Here is a 17877-nt window from a genome sequence, read left to right as displayed (position 1 = left end):
CTCTGGTGCAAAACTCAGCTCTTTGAAGGCTTATTTTTGTATCCTCAGAGCCCAGGAGGAAGTCTGGGACATAGTGGCTGTTTTATAAATATCTTATGATGGAATGAATCAACCAACCAGGTCTTACCTTTAGAAGACTACAGTCTAAAGAGTAGATAAGTAAGCAGATGCTTTTAGCAATGAGATAAGTGCTATCAGTTTGGAATTTTTTTACATTCACAAAGAGCCCAAACTTTAGATTTTTTTCCCCTTGAGAATAAGAAAAATATAGTATCCACTTATCTCACAATCGGTGAGAATCACATTTTTAAAAAATTCTTAAAGCTTTCCACTTAGAGCTCTTATATTGAAAAGGAGGTAACACTATAACTATAATGACTCTTGAAACAACAAGATCATTAAACTCTACTAACCATGATCTATTCAGTTCAAGTTAAGTATTCCAGAAGGCTGGCACAAAATAGTTACCATTTAGAGGCTTTGTCTACTTTGCTGTTTTCTGCTGAGTTTTTAACACTTTAGCAAGATAGTGAATTAGCAAGACAGTTAGTCTAGAGAGTCCTAGGATTTACTGGAGAATTTCCAGCTTTGATGACAAACAGGTTTCTAGGAATGCCTGGAGTAGAGCAAGCCTTTTGCAGCATGATCAACATATTTCTTATCAGCAATATTTCTTCTGGTTGACCTCAATAACCCTAGAACTCAACATTGTCACATCATTAATACAGCTCCAATATTAGCTTCAGGAATATTGGACAAGTATTATCACATGTTTAAATGAAACAACAGGTTTTGTTAAAATACTTGTTTTCTCCCTCTAGGTGAGTATGACTGATTTAAACTGGTGCCAAAATCTTAATATTGTTTTTAAAAGAGTTTTAATAGTAAATAGAGTAATACTGTGAATTCTATCCATTGGTATCTCTCTCTGATTAAAAAATTAGTGGATTAAGTTTATGTTGATTCCCCTGTGACCCCCCTCACCCCAAACTCTGCTCATGTATTTAAATGAAGAGTTTTCTTGTATCAGGAGATATTAGGAAATGTTACAGTCATCCTTCCATATCCGCAGGCTCTGCATCTATAATTTCAACCAATCAGGGATCAAAAATACTAAAAAAAAAATTCCAGAAGGTTCCCAAAAGTAGCACTTGAATTCACCATACCTCAACAAATTTGTGCATAACTTTTACATTATATTCTGTATTATTAATAATCTAGAGATGATTTAATGTATAAAGGAGGATGTGTATGCTATATGCAAATACTATGCTATTTTATGCAAGGCTCTCAAGCATCCTTAAATTTTGGTGTTGGGGGAGGGTCTTGGACCAGTCCCCTGTGGATACTGAGGAATGACTGTTAATGTTTGTATTGTCCCTAAAAAGGTTCAGATTGTGTATGTGTTTGTTTAATAGGATTCTTTACCAGCTGAGCCACCGCACCTCTTTTTTTCACTTTTTATGAAAGGAACTGACCAGGGACAGATTGAAGTGCTCTGAAGCCTGGGGCACCTTGTTTCTAAAAAAAGTTTAAGGGAACATGTTTGGACCCCATATAGTGAAATGAAAGTCATTTGAAGCACTAAGAATCCCTGAGGATAGTGGCTCTGGGAGAACTGAGTATGTCATTATGCTAAGAATTTAATGGTCTAAATTAAAATTTAAAAGTAGCACAATCTGCTACTTTTTAAAAAGTTCTGTTTTCTATTGGAGTATAATTGGTTAACGATGTTGTACTGGTTTGATGTCTACAGCAAAGTGACTCAGTCACACACATGCATCGAGTCTTTTTAAAGTTATTTTCTCATTTAGGTTGTTAGAGAATACTAAGCAGAGTTCCCTGTGCTATAGAGTAGGTCCTTGTTGGTTATCTATTTTGAATACAGAGCAAGTTTCCTTTATACATTAGGAGACTCTTGCTTTTCTCATACCTACTGTCCTAAAACTACAGAATCTTTCAGTCACATTAAGACCCTCTTGATGAAGAATGGTGGTTTAGTCACTAAGTCATGTCTAACTCCTGTGACTGAAAGATTCTGTAGTTTTAGGACAGTATGTATGAGAAAAGCAAGAGTTTCAATGTATAAAGGAAACTTGCTATATTAAAAATAGCCTAATTCTTATAGAGGGTAAATATCAGACTCAGACATTTCAATGAATATAATATCAGAAGATAGATAGATACTTCTTTCATTTCAAAATGCCACTCTGAGAGGATTTCCTGACTTTGAGCAAAAGAATAGCATGTATAATATGTGTTCTCAGTTGAACTGAAACTTTTCACCAAGTTAGAGACTCAGTAATTTTAATCTTTTCAGTATCACAGACTTCAGAAGTAATGGAATCTTCAGCATGCTTCAGTTTCTACCTACTCATAATTTGGAGAGAAATTTTTACTTTTTAGCATAATTTTATATCATCTTATTAATTAAGATTTTTCTAAGGTTAATCATCTCTTCAGAGAAGATAGTATAATGAGATATTGTATCAGGAGCCATGTTAGGAAAGTAAAGAAGAATAAAAATGAGAATTAACTGTTGACTGTTTTCCTAAGAGAAAGTCAACATTCTGAGAATTCTCAGTATATCAGTTTATAAAACAGCAGCAGTTACATGTATCAAATTTTGGATACCATTGAAAACTCCTGAACTATAGAAACCTTATATTTAAAACCACAAAACAGTTTGAGATTAAAATGCAAAAATGATATTTTGACTCTAACAGCTTTAGCTTTGTTATTATTATTATTTAGGGAGTTGTTTTATTTTATGAGCTGCTAACAATGTTTTCAAAAACCCTATGCTTGCTGTATGTTGTCATTAGATTCTATGAGCTGTAATTTTAATTTTGTACCTTTGTATCTTTGATATCACACACACACACACACACACACACACACGCGCGCGCAAACACACGATCTTAAAGATAATAGGTAATCCGTAAGCATTGTCCTAAGTGTTTAGAAGTATGAGAGTTATGTTTGAAGACAGAGGAAGTAGCTTGAACTTTGAAAAAACACGAGTTCAAAGTATCCAACTTTTGGTTTTTATACTACTTAGAGCAGTTAAGAAATTGCATACAGTTAAGTACATGAAAATTCAGCCATCACCCTAAAATTTTAACATCTCACTATGCTCTGAGCTAGCCCTTCTGGTTCTTACTAATAGTGTGATTGACATTCCTGATGATGGTGATCTAGATCCCCTTCAGAAGGACAATTTCCAGGTTGCGATCGTATTTAAAAGTCTTACTACATACTCTCTCTCTTCACAATTAGCCATTAGTTTAGGCATCTATACATGCCAGTGAAATTGATTCTTTTGCTTGGTCCATAACACTAAAGTTCAGTTAGTACTTTCTTTCGTTCCTTAGGATCTCTTCCCCACCATTTTTTACAGAGGGCTGTTTCCATTTAAAGTTGTACTGTATCTGATCTGGAGTGTCCGAAAATGTGTATTCTGCCTGAGCTGATAGTTTTGTGACTTTGATAATCACAGAAATCTCACATTCACCATACAAATGTTCACTTGACCCACAGAACTTGTCTAGCATCCCTTTGTCAACCCGCAGATACTAATTGAGCTCCTGCTATGTGTCAGGCACTAGTCTAGGTGCTGGGCTACATCAGGGCACAAAGCAAACAAACATCACACCTCACAAGCTTATTCAAATAGAAGTTTAAAATGCCCTGAGCCTTGTTTTGTAAAAAGGCATTGCAAGGCTCAGTGCGAAGTACACATACTGATCATCTGTATAAAGGGACAATATAACTGTGAGTTTTAGGAAGAGTTAGAGGCCAGCCTCTCTGAATTGGTGCTGACTTTGGTTGCATGAGATTCATAGGCATCGCTTTGTATCCCCTCTCCCTCCCGGGCCTTCCCTCTGTCATTTTCTGTGCTCTATCCTCCTTATTGTTTTTACCTCCAAACATTAGAGGTATTGGACCTTCCTGCTTCTATATTTATGTTCATGCTAACATTTCATTCAGTCCCATGATTCAAAGAAATGTCAATATACTTAGGAGACCCTGATTTACAGCTCCAACTTAGATCTCATCTCTGCACTCCAGGTTTTTGTATCAGTTGCCTATTCCATATCTCAAGCTGAGACGAATAGGCCCATTGCACTTCACCTGTTGAAAGCAGAATACCCAACTCCCACCCCTCCCCTCCCCTTGCCTTCTCTGACCCCCACCTTGTGCTCTCTGCACATCATTGAATCCTACCACCATTCACCCAACTGCTCAGACAATTGCTCACTGAAACAGTTGCGGAGTTATCTTTGTCTCCTTTCCCTCTCACCAACATGCAACACATAAGCAAAAACTGAACATACATTCTTAATTGCTTCACCAATAATATCCTAGGCCAAATTTGCCATCTTCAATGTACTGGTTCTAGACTACTGCAAGGGCTTCCTAACTCACTTTTACTCTTGCCCTCCCAGAATTTGGCACACTGGAATTAATCTAGTGTTCAGAATGTCTTCCTATTGCACTTAACAAAAAAGTCCAAAGTGCTTGCTCTGGTTGTGATACTCCTGAACCTGGTTCCCTTGTCTCCACCATATATTCTCCTCCTTTCTCCTGAATTTGTCCACAGCAGCCATCTTGACTTCCTTGCCAAGAACACTAGGTTCATTTTCTGCCCCAGAGCCTTTGCACATCTGTTTGTACCACCTGGGCTCTTCTCCTATATATATGTGTGGTTTGTCCTTTCACTTCATTAAAATCTCTGCTCTAATGCCGTCTTCTTGGGGAGGACCCAATGACCACTCCCCCTGTTACTCTATCCAGTTGCTGTAATCCCCATTCCCTGCTATATATACTTTTACCTTGGCTATATATTATGTAACATATTGATTTTTTTTGGCTTAATAGTTCATTATGTGTCCCCCATTAAAATGCAAGTACCGTAACTCTAGCTTATTACTGGAAGTTTAAGAGTACCTGGTATTTATCGTGTATTTATTGGGTGAATGAATAACTAAATGAATACTACTTCTAAGGACCATAGCAGAAGCCCTAGCACTGCCCCCAGTCAATAGACAGGGGCATGACAAATTCTGCCTTTCTGCTGATTTTGTCATCACTATTATTGGAAGTTCTGAGAGTCAAAGCATGAGATTAATGGAACATTTACTGAAAGAACTCAAGAGTCTCAGCAATGAATACCTAATTTATTTTTTCATATTTGTGTTATAGCACTAAACTGGAATGCCCACATACTAAGGAAATTATTAATTTCCATGTATGTTTAATTCATTCATTTTAGGGTACCTTTGTGTATAAAGAATATAGTGTACTCAAATGTTTTAAAACCTCACATTCAAATAAGAGTTGTTAACCTAAGGACCAGGAAATTATTGTATATATTACATGTAGGAAAGCATGAAATGAAGAAGTGATGAGTGTCAGACTATATTGTGAGTGGCCACTGTGTTACTTTGGATTCATATTGTCTTTATTGTATCCTTATCATAAAGTAAAATATATGTATTATATGATTCATATTTCTGTACTTAGTGATGTACATTCCTATCAGAATGGCTGAGTTTCATCTGATTTTTCAAGAGGAGTTGCCCCATTTTAGATATCTCATAAGTAATGTCTAACTTCTTCGGCCTCTGATACTTTCTTACCTGATGGTTTGGTACTTCTTTTCCACCAAAGACCAACAACATTCAGGCATGTTAGTTCATGCGAATGCAGTTAAATTCAGGCAAAATAACTCATTTTAATGCAGTTGAATGCAAGAAGAAAGCAGACATACTTGGGGTAATTAAAAGGGAATTAAATTTATTAGACTTTAATTCACCTCATTTCACAGAGGATATCAGCTGACTTTAAAAGTTGACATACAGTATGATTTAAAAATAATGTGAACTGGTATTGGGAGGGGGATACGTTTGAAGAATCCAGTTAAAATTCTTTGGATGGTGCAGTGCTTTGAATGCTTCTTGAGTATGTCAGCTATTTGATGAAACATGCTTTATTGCTTTTCTACTTACATTTGCATAACCACTTTTAAGCAGAAAAACTGCATGATTTTAAACTTAATTATCAAAAAGTCCCTTGAATTGAGTTATCCTGATTGAGTTGTGCCTTGACTAATTTTTTGGAACACAAGCGTTAATAGAAAGAGGAACATTGAGAATTTCTCAGAGCAGTTTATACAGCTATTTGTTTCCTCTTTAGGGAATGATGCAACATCAATTGTCAACTGTCTTCATATTTTGGGTCAGACTTTGGATGCAAGGTAAATGGATATGTTTTTTTATCTCAGTCAATGAGTGTAAAAATGATATATAGGAATCTGAAGAAAAAGCTAGTGTCTTCGTTGGAATTGTAATGAAGACTTCAGGTGAAAAAGAAAATATTTTATAAATTAATAATACAAGTAAGTAAGTGTTAGTCGCTCAGTCATGCCCAGCTCTTTGTGACCCCATGGACTGCAGCCCACCAGGCTCCTCTGTCCATGAGACTTGCCAGGCAATGATACTGGAGTGGGTCGCCATTTTCTTCTCCAAAGGATCTTTCCAACCCAGGGATTGAACCCAGGTCTCCTGCACTGCAGGCAGATTCTTTACCAACTGAGCTACAAGGGAAGCCCAATAATACAAGAGCATTATATTATTTTTATATATAATCAGATACAGATTGTTATTTAAATTTCAAGTAATTTCTGTAGTGGCTAGGTATATAATTGAGAGTTGCATTGGGACTGTATCATGTGACATAAAAATAATGAGCTACAACTCTAGACAGCTTATTAACTTCAAAGCATGGTAGTGTACTCCATTTTGTTATAATATTTAGTTTTATAGGAAACATGAGGGTTTTATTCTCATTTTACAGTTGAGTAAAGTGAAGCTCAAAATTCCATAATAAGTGTGGAAGTAGGCCAATTTCCAAGTACATACACTTTCTACCCTGCCCTAATATCACCATGACCAGAAATCCAAATACAAAACCAATTTGGTTAGCTTGATTCAGCCTTTAAGCCATTCATTTAATTCATTAATTATCCAGGATATATCTAAATAAAAGTTCCTAGAAGTCTTCCACAGACAATATTCAGTGATACCTTGAATTATTCATTTTAATGTTTAAAATTTTATTTGAGATGTTTTGTATAATAAATGAAGAAAGAAGATACAATTATGCACCTTGATTTTCTGTGTGAAATAGTGGCTTTTAGCATGTCACTTTCATACAGAGTTCAATCTTCAGAGACTTATTTATAAAAAAACTGATTTTCTACTGTTAAAAGTAAAAAAAAAAAAGTCTGTATCAGTTGGTAACTTGGTTTAACCGCCATTAAATGTTTCTTTCACACCCATTGCCTCACAAAACAGTCTAGTTTTGTTGGATTTGAGATGAACTAAACTGGCTCAGGACCTAAGTTTTGTTAGTCATGAAGTAAGTATTCTCAAAATTTGAGACAACAGTTGAAAAGCATAAATCATTAGAACTTTGGGAGCCATTTGGGATTTCCCTAAAAGTCCAGTGGTTGACTCAGAGCTCCCAACATAGAGGGTAGGTTTGGGGTTTGATCCCTGGTTGGGGGATTAAGGTTCCTCATTTGTGCGGCCACAGGGAGGGTCGGGAGAGTAGGGAGGATGTTTAAAAAAAAACAAAAAACTACATTTTGCTTCAAGATCCTAATTAAGTTGACTTTAAAGGCATTTAGGAAAGGTTATGCATCTATGGAGTGATATTACTATAACTTCAAGTATATAAGAAAAAAAATTATTTGAAAGTGGATTAAAAAAATTAAGTTGACTGAATATCGTCATGAACAAATAAACATGATGTAAAAGCATGTTTTATTTATATTTCACGTGCTCCTACCACAAGGTGTAAGTTGTCCCTTCTCTCCTCCCTAGGACTGTGATGAAGACTGGCCTGGAGAGTGTTAAAAGTGCGCTCAGAGCCTTCCTGGACAATGCCGCAGAGGATCTGGAGAAGACGATGGAGAATCTTAAGCAGGGCCAGTTCACCCACACCCGAAACCAACCCAAAGGTGTTACTCAGATTATCAATTATACCACGGTGGCACTGTTGCCAATGCTGTCATCATTATTTGAGCATATTGGCCAGCATCAATTCGGAGAAGATCTAATATGTATGTAAATCTATTACAGTTTCCTTATCTAAATAGTACAATCCGAAATTGTAACAGCCACATCATAGAGATTACCCAAACACTGCTTAATTAATTTTTTTTTTTTGGCAGAACACTTTAGGTTGACATTTGAGTTACAAAGCCATTATTATAGAGATAGATCGTGAATTCACAGGAGGGACCAGTAAGGTAGTGGTTATAGATAGTCACTCCCACACTGTTGACATCCAAGTTCCAAATTTTACTCTTTCTATTGTTGTCTTTCTCCATGGAAATTTTCTAATGCAGTTTCACTATAGGAAAGCATTAAGTGTGTTCAAATTATTTCTGAGTTGATGCAAATTGTTTCTGCAAGCTCTCCTACCGAAATGTGAAGACTGCTGAGACAAAGTCTGTGTCTAAATAATTGATCTACCAGGGTGGCTCAAATGTCTTTGGTTTATAGATTTCAGTCTGTTTTCATAGGGGATTTCATCTGCTGCTTTTCTCTGGAATTCTGTAGTTATTAAAGATATCCACAGAATGCCCAAGCTTGAGTGGAAAGAGAGCCACATGACCTAAGTTCCTTCCCCTTCTGTCTATATGAACATGAAGGAAGGTGAAAGCCCGTATCTAGCAGTCAAGTGAGTCTTGCCCACAGACCCACCCACTCAGACTCTCAAATGGTGTAGGTCTCCCGGGTAAAGTTCTGTAAAAACCACTGTGGTAATCAGAGAATGATGCAAAGACTAGTTTCAAAATAGTGACACTACTTGAACCAGTGGGACCATTACTTCCCATCCCATACTGACATAGAAACAAGTATGGGAGAGGATAATGATTTCTCCATTCATGATATGGTGTGTCCTCCAGAAAGTGGCAACAGAGTTGGCATTAGAAATCCAAGGTTCTTATATTTCTTTGCCTGTTGAACATGTTTATTGAATCAGAGATCATCTTAGAAGTTTTATTTTCTAGCTTTAGAAACTATAAGAGTAACTTTCTTATGCTTTGAATTGCAGGTTGTTTTAGAAATAAATGATACACCCCATTCTCCAGCATTCTCATTCTTGTTCATTTGAGAGTTAAAATAAAAGATACTGTCTTTATATACCTTTGAAACCCGAGTCAAAATGGACCTGTCCTCCCAGATACTCTTGTGCTTAGTTTTATTCTTGAAGAAATCCTTATTCTTATGCCTAAATAAAAATGATAAGTTGTTCCTGATAATATTCTGTCTGTATAATCAGAGCATGAGTCTTTAGAATGCTTTTAGCTCCTTCAAGAAAAGACTTTTATTTGAGAAAAAAGTTTTAAATGTAATTTAAATATAATTTTAAAATTTTGTATTTTAAAATATAATCATGAATTTAAACATAGTTTTATATGTTCTTATATTTTGTCAAATATTAAAATATTAGTATGTCTTTGATATAGAGTTTTGTTTTTAGCCTAAACTTTCTCAGGACAGTGTATTGATAACAAGTGTTTTAAATGAAATTCTCTTTTTCCTTAGTGGAAGATGTACAGGTGTCATGTTATAGAATTCTGACTAGCTTGTATGCTTTGGGAACCAGCAAGAGTATTTATGTGGAAAGGTAAGATTTTAAGAGTTTAACATCTTACTAATAGTTTTATTAGATGTTATAATTATTCATTTCAAGGGTTTCACTTTATAACTTTTTCCTTAGTTATAAACTAAACAACCAAATTGATGTGTTGAATTCCTTGGGAGGAATTAGCCAGTCTTTAAGCTAAATGCTAAATTTGATTGATATGATATTTATTGATATAATAAATGTCAATTTATGAATGAAAAATGTAAAGCAATAATGGTAAAGACCATATTTAATATAAAGTTTAAACTTTACAGCATTAATGAATCTTTTAAAGGACTGAATATGGGTAGTTATTAAACCAGTTTAATTTTTTCTTAAGTTCTTAAGTTCAAGAGGGGAAGATTTGCAGGGTCAGAGGATGTGGACAGATCAAGTAAGATAAGGTGTCCCCTGCTGCTGCTGCTGCTAAGTCACTTCAGTCGTGTCCCCACTGAATTAAAAAAAGGGATCACTGGTAACTTTAGTTAAAAATTTATATGGAAGAGAGAAGAAAAAGAAGACTTTTTTTTACCAGTTACAATAAATAAAAAGATATGCTGATAAAAGACCAATAAATGAAGTAAATAAAGGTATTCTGAGAGAGGAATATTGAGTAGATGTAAATTCTCTTCAAATTATCTTAATTATAATACAATTTCAAGTAGATATTTGCTTTTTTACTGAACTTGAAAAAATAATTCAGAAGTTCATTAGGAAGAATAAATGCATGAGACTAGCACATACAATTTTGAGAGAGAAAAATAAAATAATAAATTGGTATGCACCAAAATAATAATTTGGTGACCTACCAAATATTAAAAGTTTTTAAAAATGGTAAAGTTGCAATTACCAATATATAGGAAAGTAGATCAATGGAAAAAAATAATTGCTTTTTTTCTAAATATCTTTGAAGTTTTATCTGCATTTTAAGTTAATCTTTTTTTAACTAATTTTTTGTGGCTATAAAATATATTTTATCCTCAGGAAGTAACATAATATATTGAGATGTTCCTTTGTTTTTGACATTAGCCTCTTTTCTCTTTTCACTATCATAAATAATGCTAAATCTATGTTCACAGTTTTCTGTGTGTATTTATTTTCTTTCCTTTATCAGAATTTGGAGATCTGGGTTAAAAAGTATGCATATATTAAAGGTTTATGATACACATTTTACTATCTTTATAAGAACTGATTCACTTTATACTATAAAGTTTGCAAGAGGATTCTTACTTCCTCACGTTTCTTATTTCTGATTATTCCTTTTCACTATTTATAAATTTAATAGTTAAAATGGGATATAATTTTTATTTTCAGATGCATTTCTCTGATTACTTGATATGGGCGACTTTGTTATGTTTACTTTGCCATTTTTATTTATTTGATAAATTACCTTTTCTCATTTTTTGTCCATTTTTCTATTAGTTTATTGTCTTACTCATCAGTTTACCTTTCTTTTTATTAATAATTAACCTCTTGTCTGTTATTTCTCCTGTTTTTATGATTTTTCACATTTTTGTACCTTTATAGTGCTTATATATAAGATATAACGTACAGATAGTTTTTATGTCATGAGAGTTTTGAACTTTTATATAATCAAACCTACCAATTACATCATGTGTGTCTTCCTCTTATTTTCATGATTTTAAAAAGTTTGTACTATACCTTAACAACTAGAAATTAAAATATTTGCTCTCCTAGATTTTTCATATTTTCATTTGTCTAGATTTACTTTTTAATTCTTTTGTTCATTCAGTAAATATTTATTAAATGTCAGATTCTGGGATACAACAGTGAACAGATAGATCCCTGCTCTCAAAGAGCTTATGTCAAGTGGAAGAAACGAAACAGAACAAGTAAGCTGGTCAGTGTTATAGTGGCAAGTTATTGTGTGTGAGGAGCACACAATACAGGGAATTTCATGGGGTCATCAGGAATGTATTTTTTAAAACATGGGTCTTTGGACTCAAAACTTTCTTTACTCAATAGGAAACAAATAGAAGGTAAGTCTAGGTTTGTGTCTAATAACTTTTGTTGTCTCAGTGAAGTATGATTGGAGTCTTTAGCCAAATCATGGTGGAAAACACATGCGTGAGAAGCTTGAGGAAGGCAATGTCCGAAATTGTTTGTTGTTCTTCAGTTGCTAAGTTGTGTCTCTTTGCGACCCCATGGACTGCAGCACACCAGACTTCTCTGTCCTTCACTACCTCCCGGAGTTTGCTCAAATTCATGTCCATTGAGTTGGTGATGGTGTCTAACCATCTAATCCTCTGTTGCCCTCTTCTGAAATGATTATCTCAGGGCTAAGAAGAGAATTTACTAGAAATGCATCTGAATTTCATGTTTCTGTTTGGCGTTTGTTATGTAGAATTTAAATTCAATTTTTAAATCATCCATCATGTCTAACATAATGATTTATTAAATGTTTCTTTTATTCACTGATTTGAAATAAACTCAGTCATACACTAAATATGATAGGTTATATTTCTAGAATGTGTTCTAGAATATATATTTCTAGAATTCTGTTCTATTATTTGATTTTTTGAATGATAAGAGCAGTACCATTTAGCCTAAATTATCAATATTTTGTAATTTATTTTAATATCTGGTAGTCAAAATTATCTTATACCTCAGCAGTTACTGTTATTGTTTTTTGCTGTTCTTGCCTGGATATTTTTCTTGATAAAATTTGGATCATTCTCTTAGAGTCTAAAAAAAAAGTATATGTGTATTTTATTCAGTTAACTTCACAATTGTAAAGTGATTCTGGGAGAATATAAAAATAAAAATTTGAAGGTGAATAAAAGGTATTTTGAAAAAATGATGGTATACTAAAAAATGTAGTTGTTTTTATACAAATCATTTAAAGAAATGTTACTATTTCCAGAAAACAATACAAATGATCAAAATTAATCTGAGAATTATTATTTGAATTGGTATTTTGAAGTGAATTATTAAATAATTCAGAGGAATTATTAATGAAATAAAAGGACTAGCTCAATATCCTGGTGGCTCAGATGGTAAAAATTCTGCCAGCAATGCGGGAGACCAGTGTTCAATCCCTGGGTTGGGAAGATCCCTGGAGAAGGGAATGGCAACCCACTCCAGTATTCTTGCCTGGAGAATCCCATGGACAGAGGAGCCTGGTGGACTACAGTCCATGGATGGGATTGCAAAGAGTCAGACACAACTGAACAGCTACCGCTTTCACGCTTTGAATCAGATGTCAGGAAATGGAATACCTACCTTAGGGTCATACATGAAACATTTTAGGCTATTAACTTCTTAAAGTATGTCTCATTATTTTAAAACATTTATTGAACCCATATCGTATACCAGATATTTTGCAATTCTGTCCTCGTTTTTAGGTAAGGAAAGAAAAACTTGAAAACTATAAGTAGTTTTCCTGCAGAGAGTGACACAGCATTAGGAGTAAGATCAGGTCTTGGATCTGTATGAATAAAAGCCTGTGCTCTTTGTAACTTCTTGGTATCTTATTTTTAGTAATGCAATGTTATTAAATGTTTAAACTGAAGTTTACCTTATTCAGTTTCTTTCTGTGAAGGGATATTTTCTCCTAGCAGAGTACGTATCTAGTCGTTTTAATTAAAATATTAAATAATCAAGCATTATTTATTATTTCTTAGTAAGAAATTTAAAACTACCCAAGAGAATTATGTTATCTTGTCTTAACTCAATCCATTTTATTGACTTTTAAATTAAATATATATACAAAGTCGTTTAAAGAGTTCATAATTTGCTGAACTCTCATATTATTCTATATTTAATAAACATTTAAGGTGCCAGTAAAGCCTTGGATTAAGTAGGAAACTTGGGGAGAGAGAGAATTTAAATATATCAGTGGCAGGAGAATTCTTAAATAAATTGATCACAGTTTGATTCCCAAGGCACCTCCTTCTCTTGAAAATGATAAATCAGTTTTAAGTGTTATCAATAGTCTTTAGCATCTAGTGTATCTTACTATTTCATAACTGAGTAATAACCTGAAATTACTTATATAACCCTGAAATTAATTATATATGGTAAATTTTCAGAAAGTTATATGTGTGTTAGTATTAGTACTTTATTTTTTTAAATTTTTTTACCAAAATCGGTTTATTCATATGGCAAGAATTCTTCCTTAGAGCACTGTGTTAAAAAAGAAAGAAAAGGAAACCAAATGAAATGTCCAAACTAGTGGAGGCATTTACAAGTGTGTTTGTTGTTGTTGCTGTTATTTTTGGCTGTACTGTTTTTAACTTCTCTGTAGCTGACAGGTAATTGAGCTTTTAAAAAAATGGTAGGGAACTTGCTATGGAAAGCATATGATATTTTACAGTATAGAGGTTGGATCCGAGGGGTAGTTTTTATCAGTAGCTCTATGATTGTTCTTCTTGCAGGTTGACTTTGCCAATTTTAATATAACTTCTTCAGTTATTCACTTAGAAGACTTTAAAAATGTAAAGTTTCCATTTACAGGCAACGTTCTGCATTGGGAGAATGTCTGGCTGCTTTTGCTGGTGCCTTTCCTGTAGCATTTTTGGAAACTCACCTGGACAAGCACAATATTTACTCCATCTACAATACAAAGTCTTCGAGAGAGAGAGCAGGTAGCAAAGAAGCATGTGTGGTACTTGATATTTGAAGCTAAAAATGAGTGACATTTGTAGTATTTTACAACCATGATTGTTTAATGGGCCATTTTAATTTATTACCTCCAATGCTATTTGTTCTTAAGTCTTATTTGGAAGTTTTTGGCATGTTGTATACTATCTCCATTGTTTTTCTGAAAGAAAATTAGTTTCTTTTAAATTAATGAACCACAGACAAGTTAACCCTCTTAATAATAAGACAGAATAATCAGCAGTATGGAAAAAATAGGTCACTCTAATTCAGTTATCTCTTATAGGTAGTCAACACATGTACAATATTCTTATTTGTTATGATTATGGATTCATTGGAGAAGGAAATGGCAGCCCACTTCAGTATTCTTGCCTGGAGAATCCTGTGGACAGAGGAGCCTGGGGCTACTGTGCATGGGGTCGTACAGAGTCAGACACGACTGAAGTGGCTTAGCATGCATGGATGCATTGGAGAAGGAAATGGCAACCCACTCCAGTGTTCTTGCCTGGAGAATCCCCGGGATGGAGGAGCCAGGTGGGCTGTCATCTATGCGGTCGCACAGAGTTGGACATGACTGAGGTGACTTAGCAGCAGCAGCAGCAGCAGCAGCATGGATTCATACTTTGCTTTTTTCTCAGTTCACTTGATAGATCCATCTTATTGGGACAGTTTTATTCCGTGTGATTTTTTCTAATAGTATTGTCCTCTAAGTCTGATAAACTATATTGTATATTAGTTGTTTTCCAAAAGCCTTGCAATCAGTCACTTCAGTCATTCAGTCATGTCCAACTCGTTGTGACCCCATGGACTACAGCACACCAGGCCTCCCTGTCCATCACCAACTTCCAGAGCTTACTCAAACTCATGTCCACAGTTGGTGATGCCATCTGACCATCTCATCCTGTGTCATCCTCTTATCTTCCCACCTTCAATCTTTCCCAGCACCAGGGTCTTTTCAAATGAGTCAGTTCTTCACATCAGGTGGCCAAAGTATTGGAGTTTCAGCTTCAGCATCAGTCCTTCCAATGAATATTCAGGACTGATCTCCTTTAGGATGGACTGGTTGAATCTCCTTGCAGTCCAAGGGACTCTCAAGAGTCTTCTTCAATACCATGGTTCAAAAGCATCAATTCTTTGGCGCTCAGCTTGCTTTATAGTCCACCTCTCACATCCATATGTGACTACTGGAAAAACCATAGCTATGAGTAGACAGACCTTTGTTGGTAATGTCTCTGCTTTTTAATAATGCTGTCTAGGTTGGTCATAACTTTTCTTCCAAGGAACAAGCGTCTTTTAATTCCATGGCTGCAGTTACCATCTGCAGTGATTTTGGAGCCCCCCCAAAATAAAATCGGTCACTGTTTCCACTGTTTCCCCATCTATTTGCCACGAAGTGATGGGACCAGGTGCCATGATCTTAGTTTTCTCAATGCTGAGTTTTAAGCCAACTTTTTCCCTCTCCTCTTTCACTTTCATGAAGAGGCTTTTTTAGTTCTTCTTCACTTTCTGCCATAAGGGTAGTGTCATCTGCAGATCTGAGGTTATTGATATTTCTCCCAGCAGTCTTGATTCCAGCTTGAGCCTCGTGCACCCCAAAGTTTCTTATGACGTACTCTGCATAGAAGTTAAATAAGCAGGGTGACAATATACAGCCTTGACGTATTCCTTTCCCTATTTTGAACCAGTCAGTTGTTCTATGTCCAGTTCCAACTTTGCTTCCTGATCTGCATACAGATTTCTCAAGAGGCAGGTCATGTGGTCTGGTATTCCCATCTTTCAGAATTTTCCAGTTTGTTGTGATCCACACAGTCAAAGGCTTTGGCATAGTCAATTAAACAGAAGTAGATGTTGATTAATGAGATCATTTTGTGTAATTCATGTTTGTATGGGAGTTACTGGTTACACTAATTTTATAGTGAATTTTTCAAGTAAGAATGCTTTTTAAAAGTTGAATAATTATTTACTTTACCTAGCTTGTAATTCTAATTTCATATCACAGAGAGGAAGCTAAAGGAAAATATATTGACTATAACTTAGCAATATTTTTCTAGATAGTTGCACAATATATTTGTAAACAGTAAAACACAGTTAAATTTGTATTATTTTCTGTGTAAGCATGTCTTGTTAAGTTGTCTTATTAAGGATTTTTGATCCTTTAATATTTTTGCAATGAATCAAGAATGAAGCACATTGCTATTTCATTACAGATAAGCAAATACACAGAGCCAATAATTTACCTGCTTATTTTTCATACTACATCATTTTCATAACAAAGCAAAGAAACTGCATTTAATGATTCTCCTTCATTCACTTTTTACTCAAGCCATTCAACATATGATTGTTGGTAGGTGGAGGAAACAGAATACAAAGATGAATATGACTTGGTTCTTTTCCTCTGGGAGGTTCTAGATGCATCCAGGGAGAGAAACTGATGAATATATGTGATAGAATTCACAATAAAGAACACTGGGGATGCAAAAAAGCAGTTTGAGCTAAGAGCACCTGGGAAGACTTAGCAAGGTTGGTACAATATGAGCCTTGAAATTAGGGACACTGCAACGGTGGTACTTAGGGGAAACTTTTTAAGTACTTTGAGGTGGCAATAGCTTTCAAGGAAGAAAGAGAAAAGATGAGGTAAGTATTGGAAGAGCAAGAAGAGGTGAGATAGGCTTTCCAGGTCAGGTAAGGAATGGGGACTGTACCAGTGCAGTAGGACCCTTTCACTGGTTTTGACAAGTGGGGTGACATGAGTAGGTTTGTATTGTGGAAGTCCATCATGACAGAAGTAAGAGAGGTGGAGTAGTGCGTGTCACCAATTAGAAAATGACTGTGGTAATTCAGAAGAGATCTGATTGGATAAGGCCCCTTAGATGAAGTTTGCAGTGCAGAGGTTATGAGAAATCCTTGAGATAGAAGCATCTCCTATAGGAGATGAAGGAGCCTCCCAGCCTAGAATTTCTCCCAGGTTTCTAGCCTGGGTGACTCACCAGACAACGTTGTCCTCACTGAGATACTACTAGTACAGGCTGAAGAGGTAGATTGGAGAGGAAAGGTCAAGTTTAAATTTAGACCCATTTGCAGTTGGCTTTTTGACGCATTCCTTATGAAGCACACACTCACACAAAACTTTAGGAAACATGGGATTTAGAGTTAATTTGCCTGAATAGAATCTCATAGGAATGGCCAGAATTGCCTAGGCAAACATACAAGCTAAGAGAAGTGAGGTAAACACAAATCTCTAAAGAAAACCCACATATGAAAGTTCAGCAAGGTGAAAAGATTTAGTAAAAAGAGACTGGCAAAATTTAGAAAAGAGTCCAGAAAGACTGAATGCATTGAAGTTAAGGAAAGGGGGATTTTAGGAAAAGGGAATTTTGGTCAGTGATGTGAAGTTTTACTTTAGATAAGGATTTAAAAAATAAAACTGTTTAGTGGTAGAAAGCAGAGCATTCACATCTGTGGCTAGGAGTGCACCTGAAGAGTGAACAGTCTGGGAGAGACTTAAACATATCTACAGGCTGCTAAGGAGAAGACAGTGGAGAAGGAGCTGAA

At 35.2% G+C, this 17877-nt stretch overlaps 1 protein-coding gene across 1 annotated transcript in view; it reads left to right on the top strand.

Moving 5' to 3' along the window:
• The window catches only part of RYR2 (ryanodine receptor 2), a 582989-nt gene that overhangs the window by 421472 nt on the left and 143640 nt on the right, over positions 1 to 17877 (top strand). Inside the window, exons 64-67 of the mRNA XM_052640524.1 lie at positions 6199 to 6259; positions 7890 to 8128; positions 9624 to 9705; positions 14182 to 14312. Of these exons, the coding sequence (XP_052496484.1) occupies positions 6199 to 6259; positions 7890 to 8128; positions 9624 to 9705; positions 14182 to 14312 (513 nt within the window). The remainder of the gene's footprint in view (positions 1 to 6198; positions 6260 to 7889; positions 8129 to 9623; positions 9706 to 14181; positions 14313 to 17877) is intronic.

This window comes from Budorcas taxicolor, chromosome 5, assembly GCF_023091745.1.
Source record: "Budorcas taxicolor isolate Tak-1 chromosome 5, Takin1.1, whole genome shotgun sequence".
In the NCBI taxonomy this organism is placed as follows: Eukaryota; Metazoa; Chordata; class Mammalia; order Artiodactyla; family Bovidae; genus Budorcas; species Budorcas taxicolor.
Note: the sequence above shows the minus strand (reverse complement) of the source record. Positions and strands in the feature narration are given on the sequence as shown.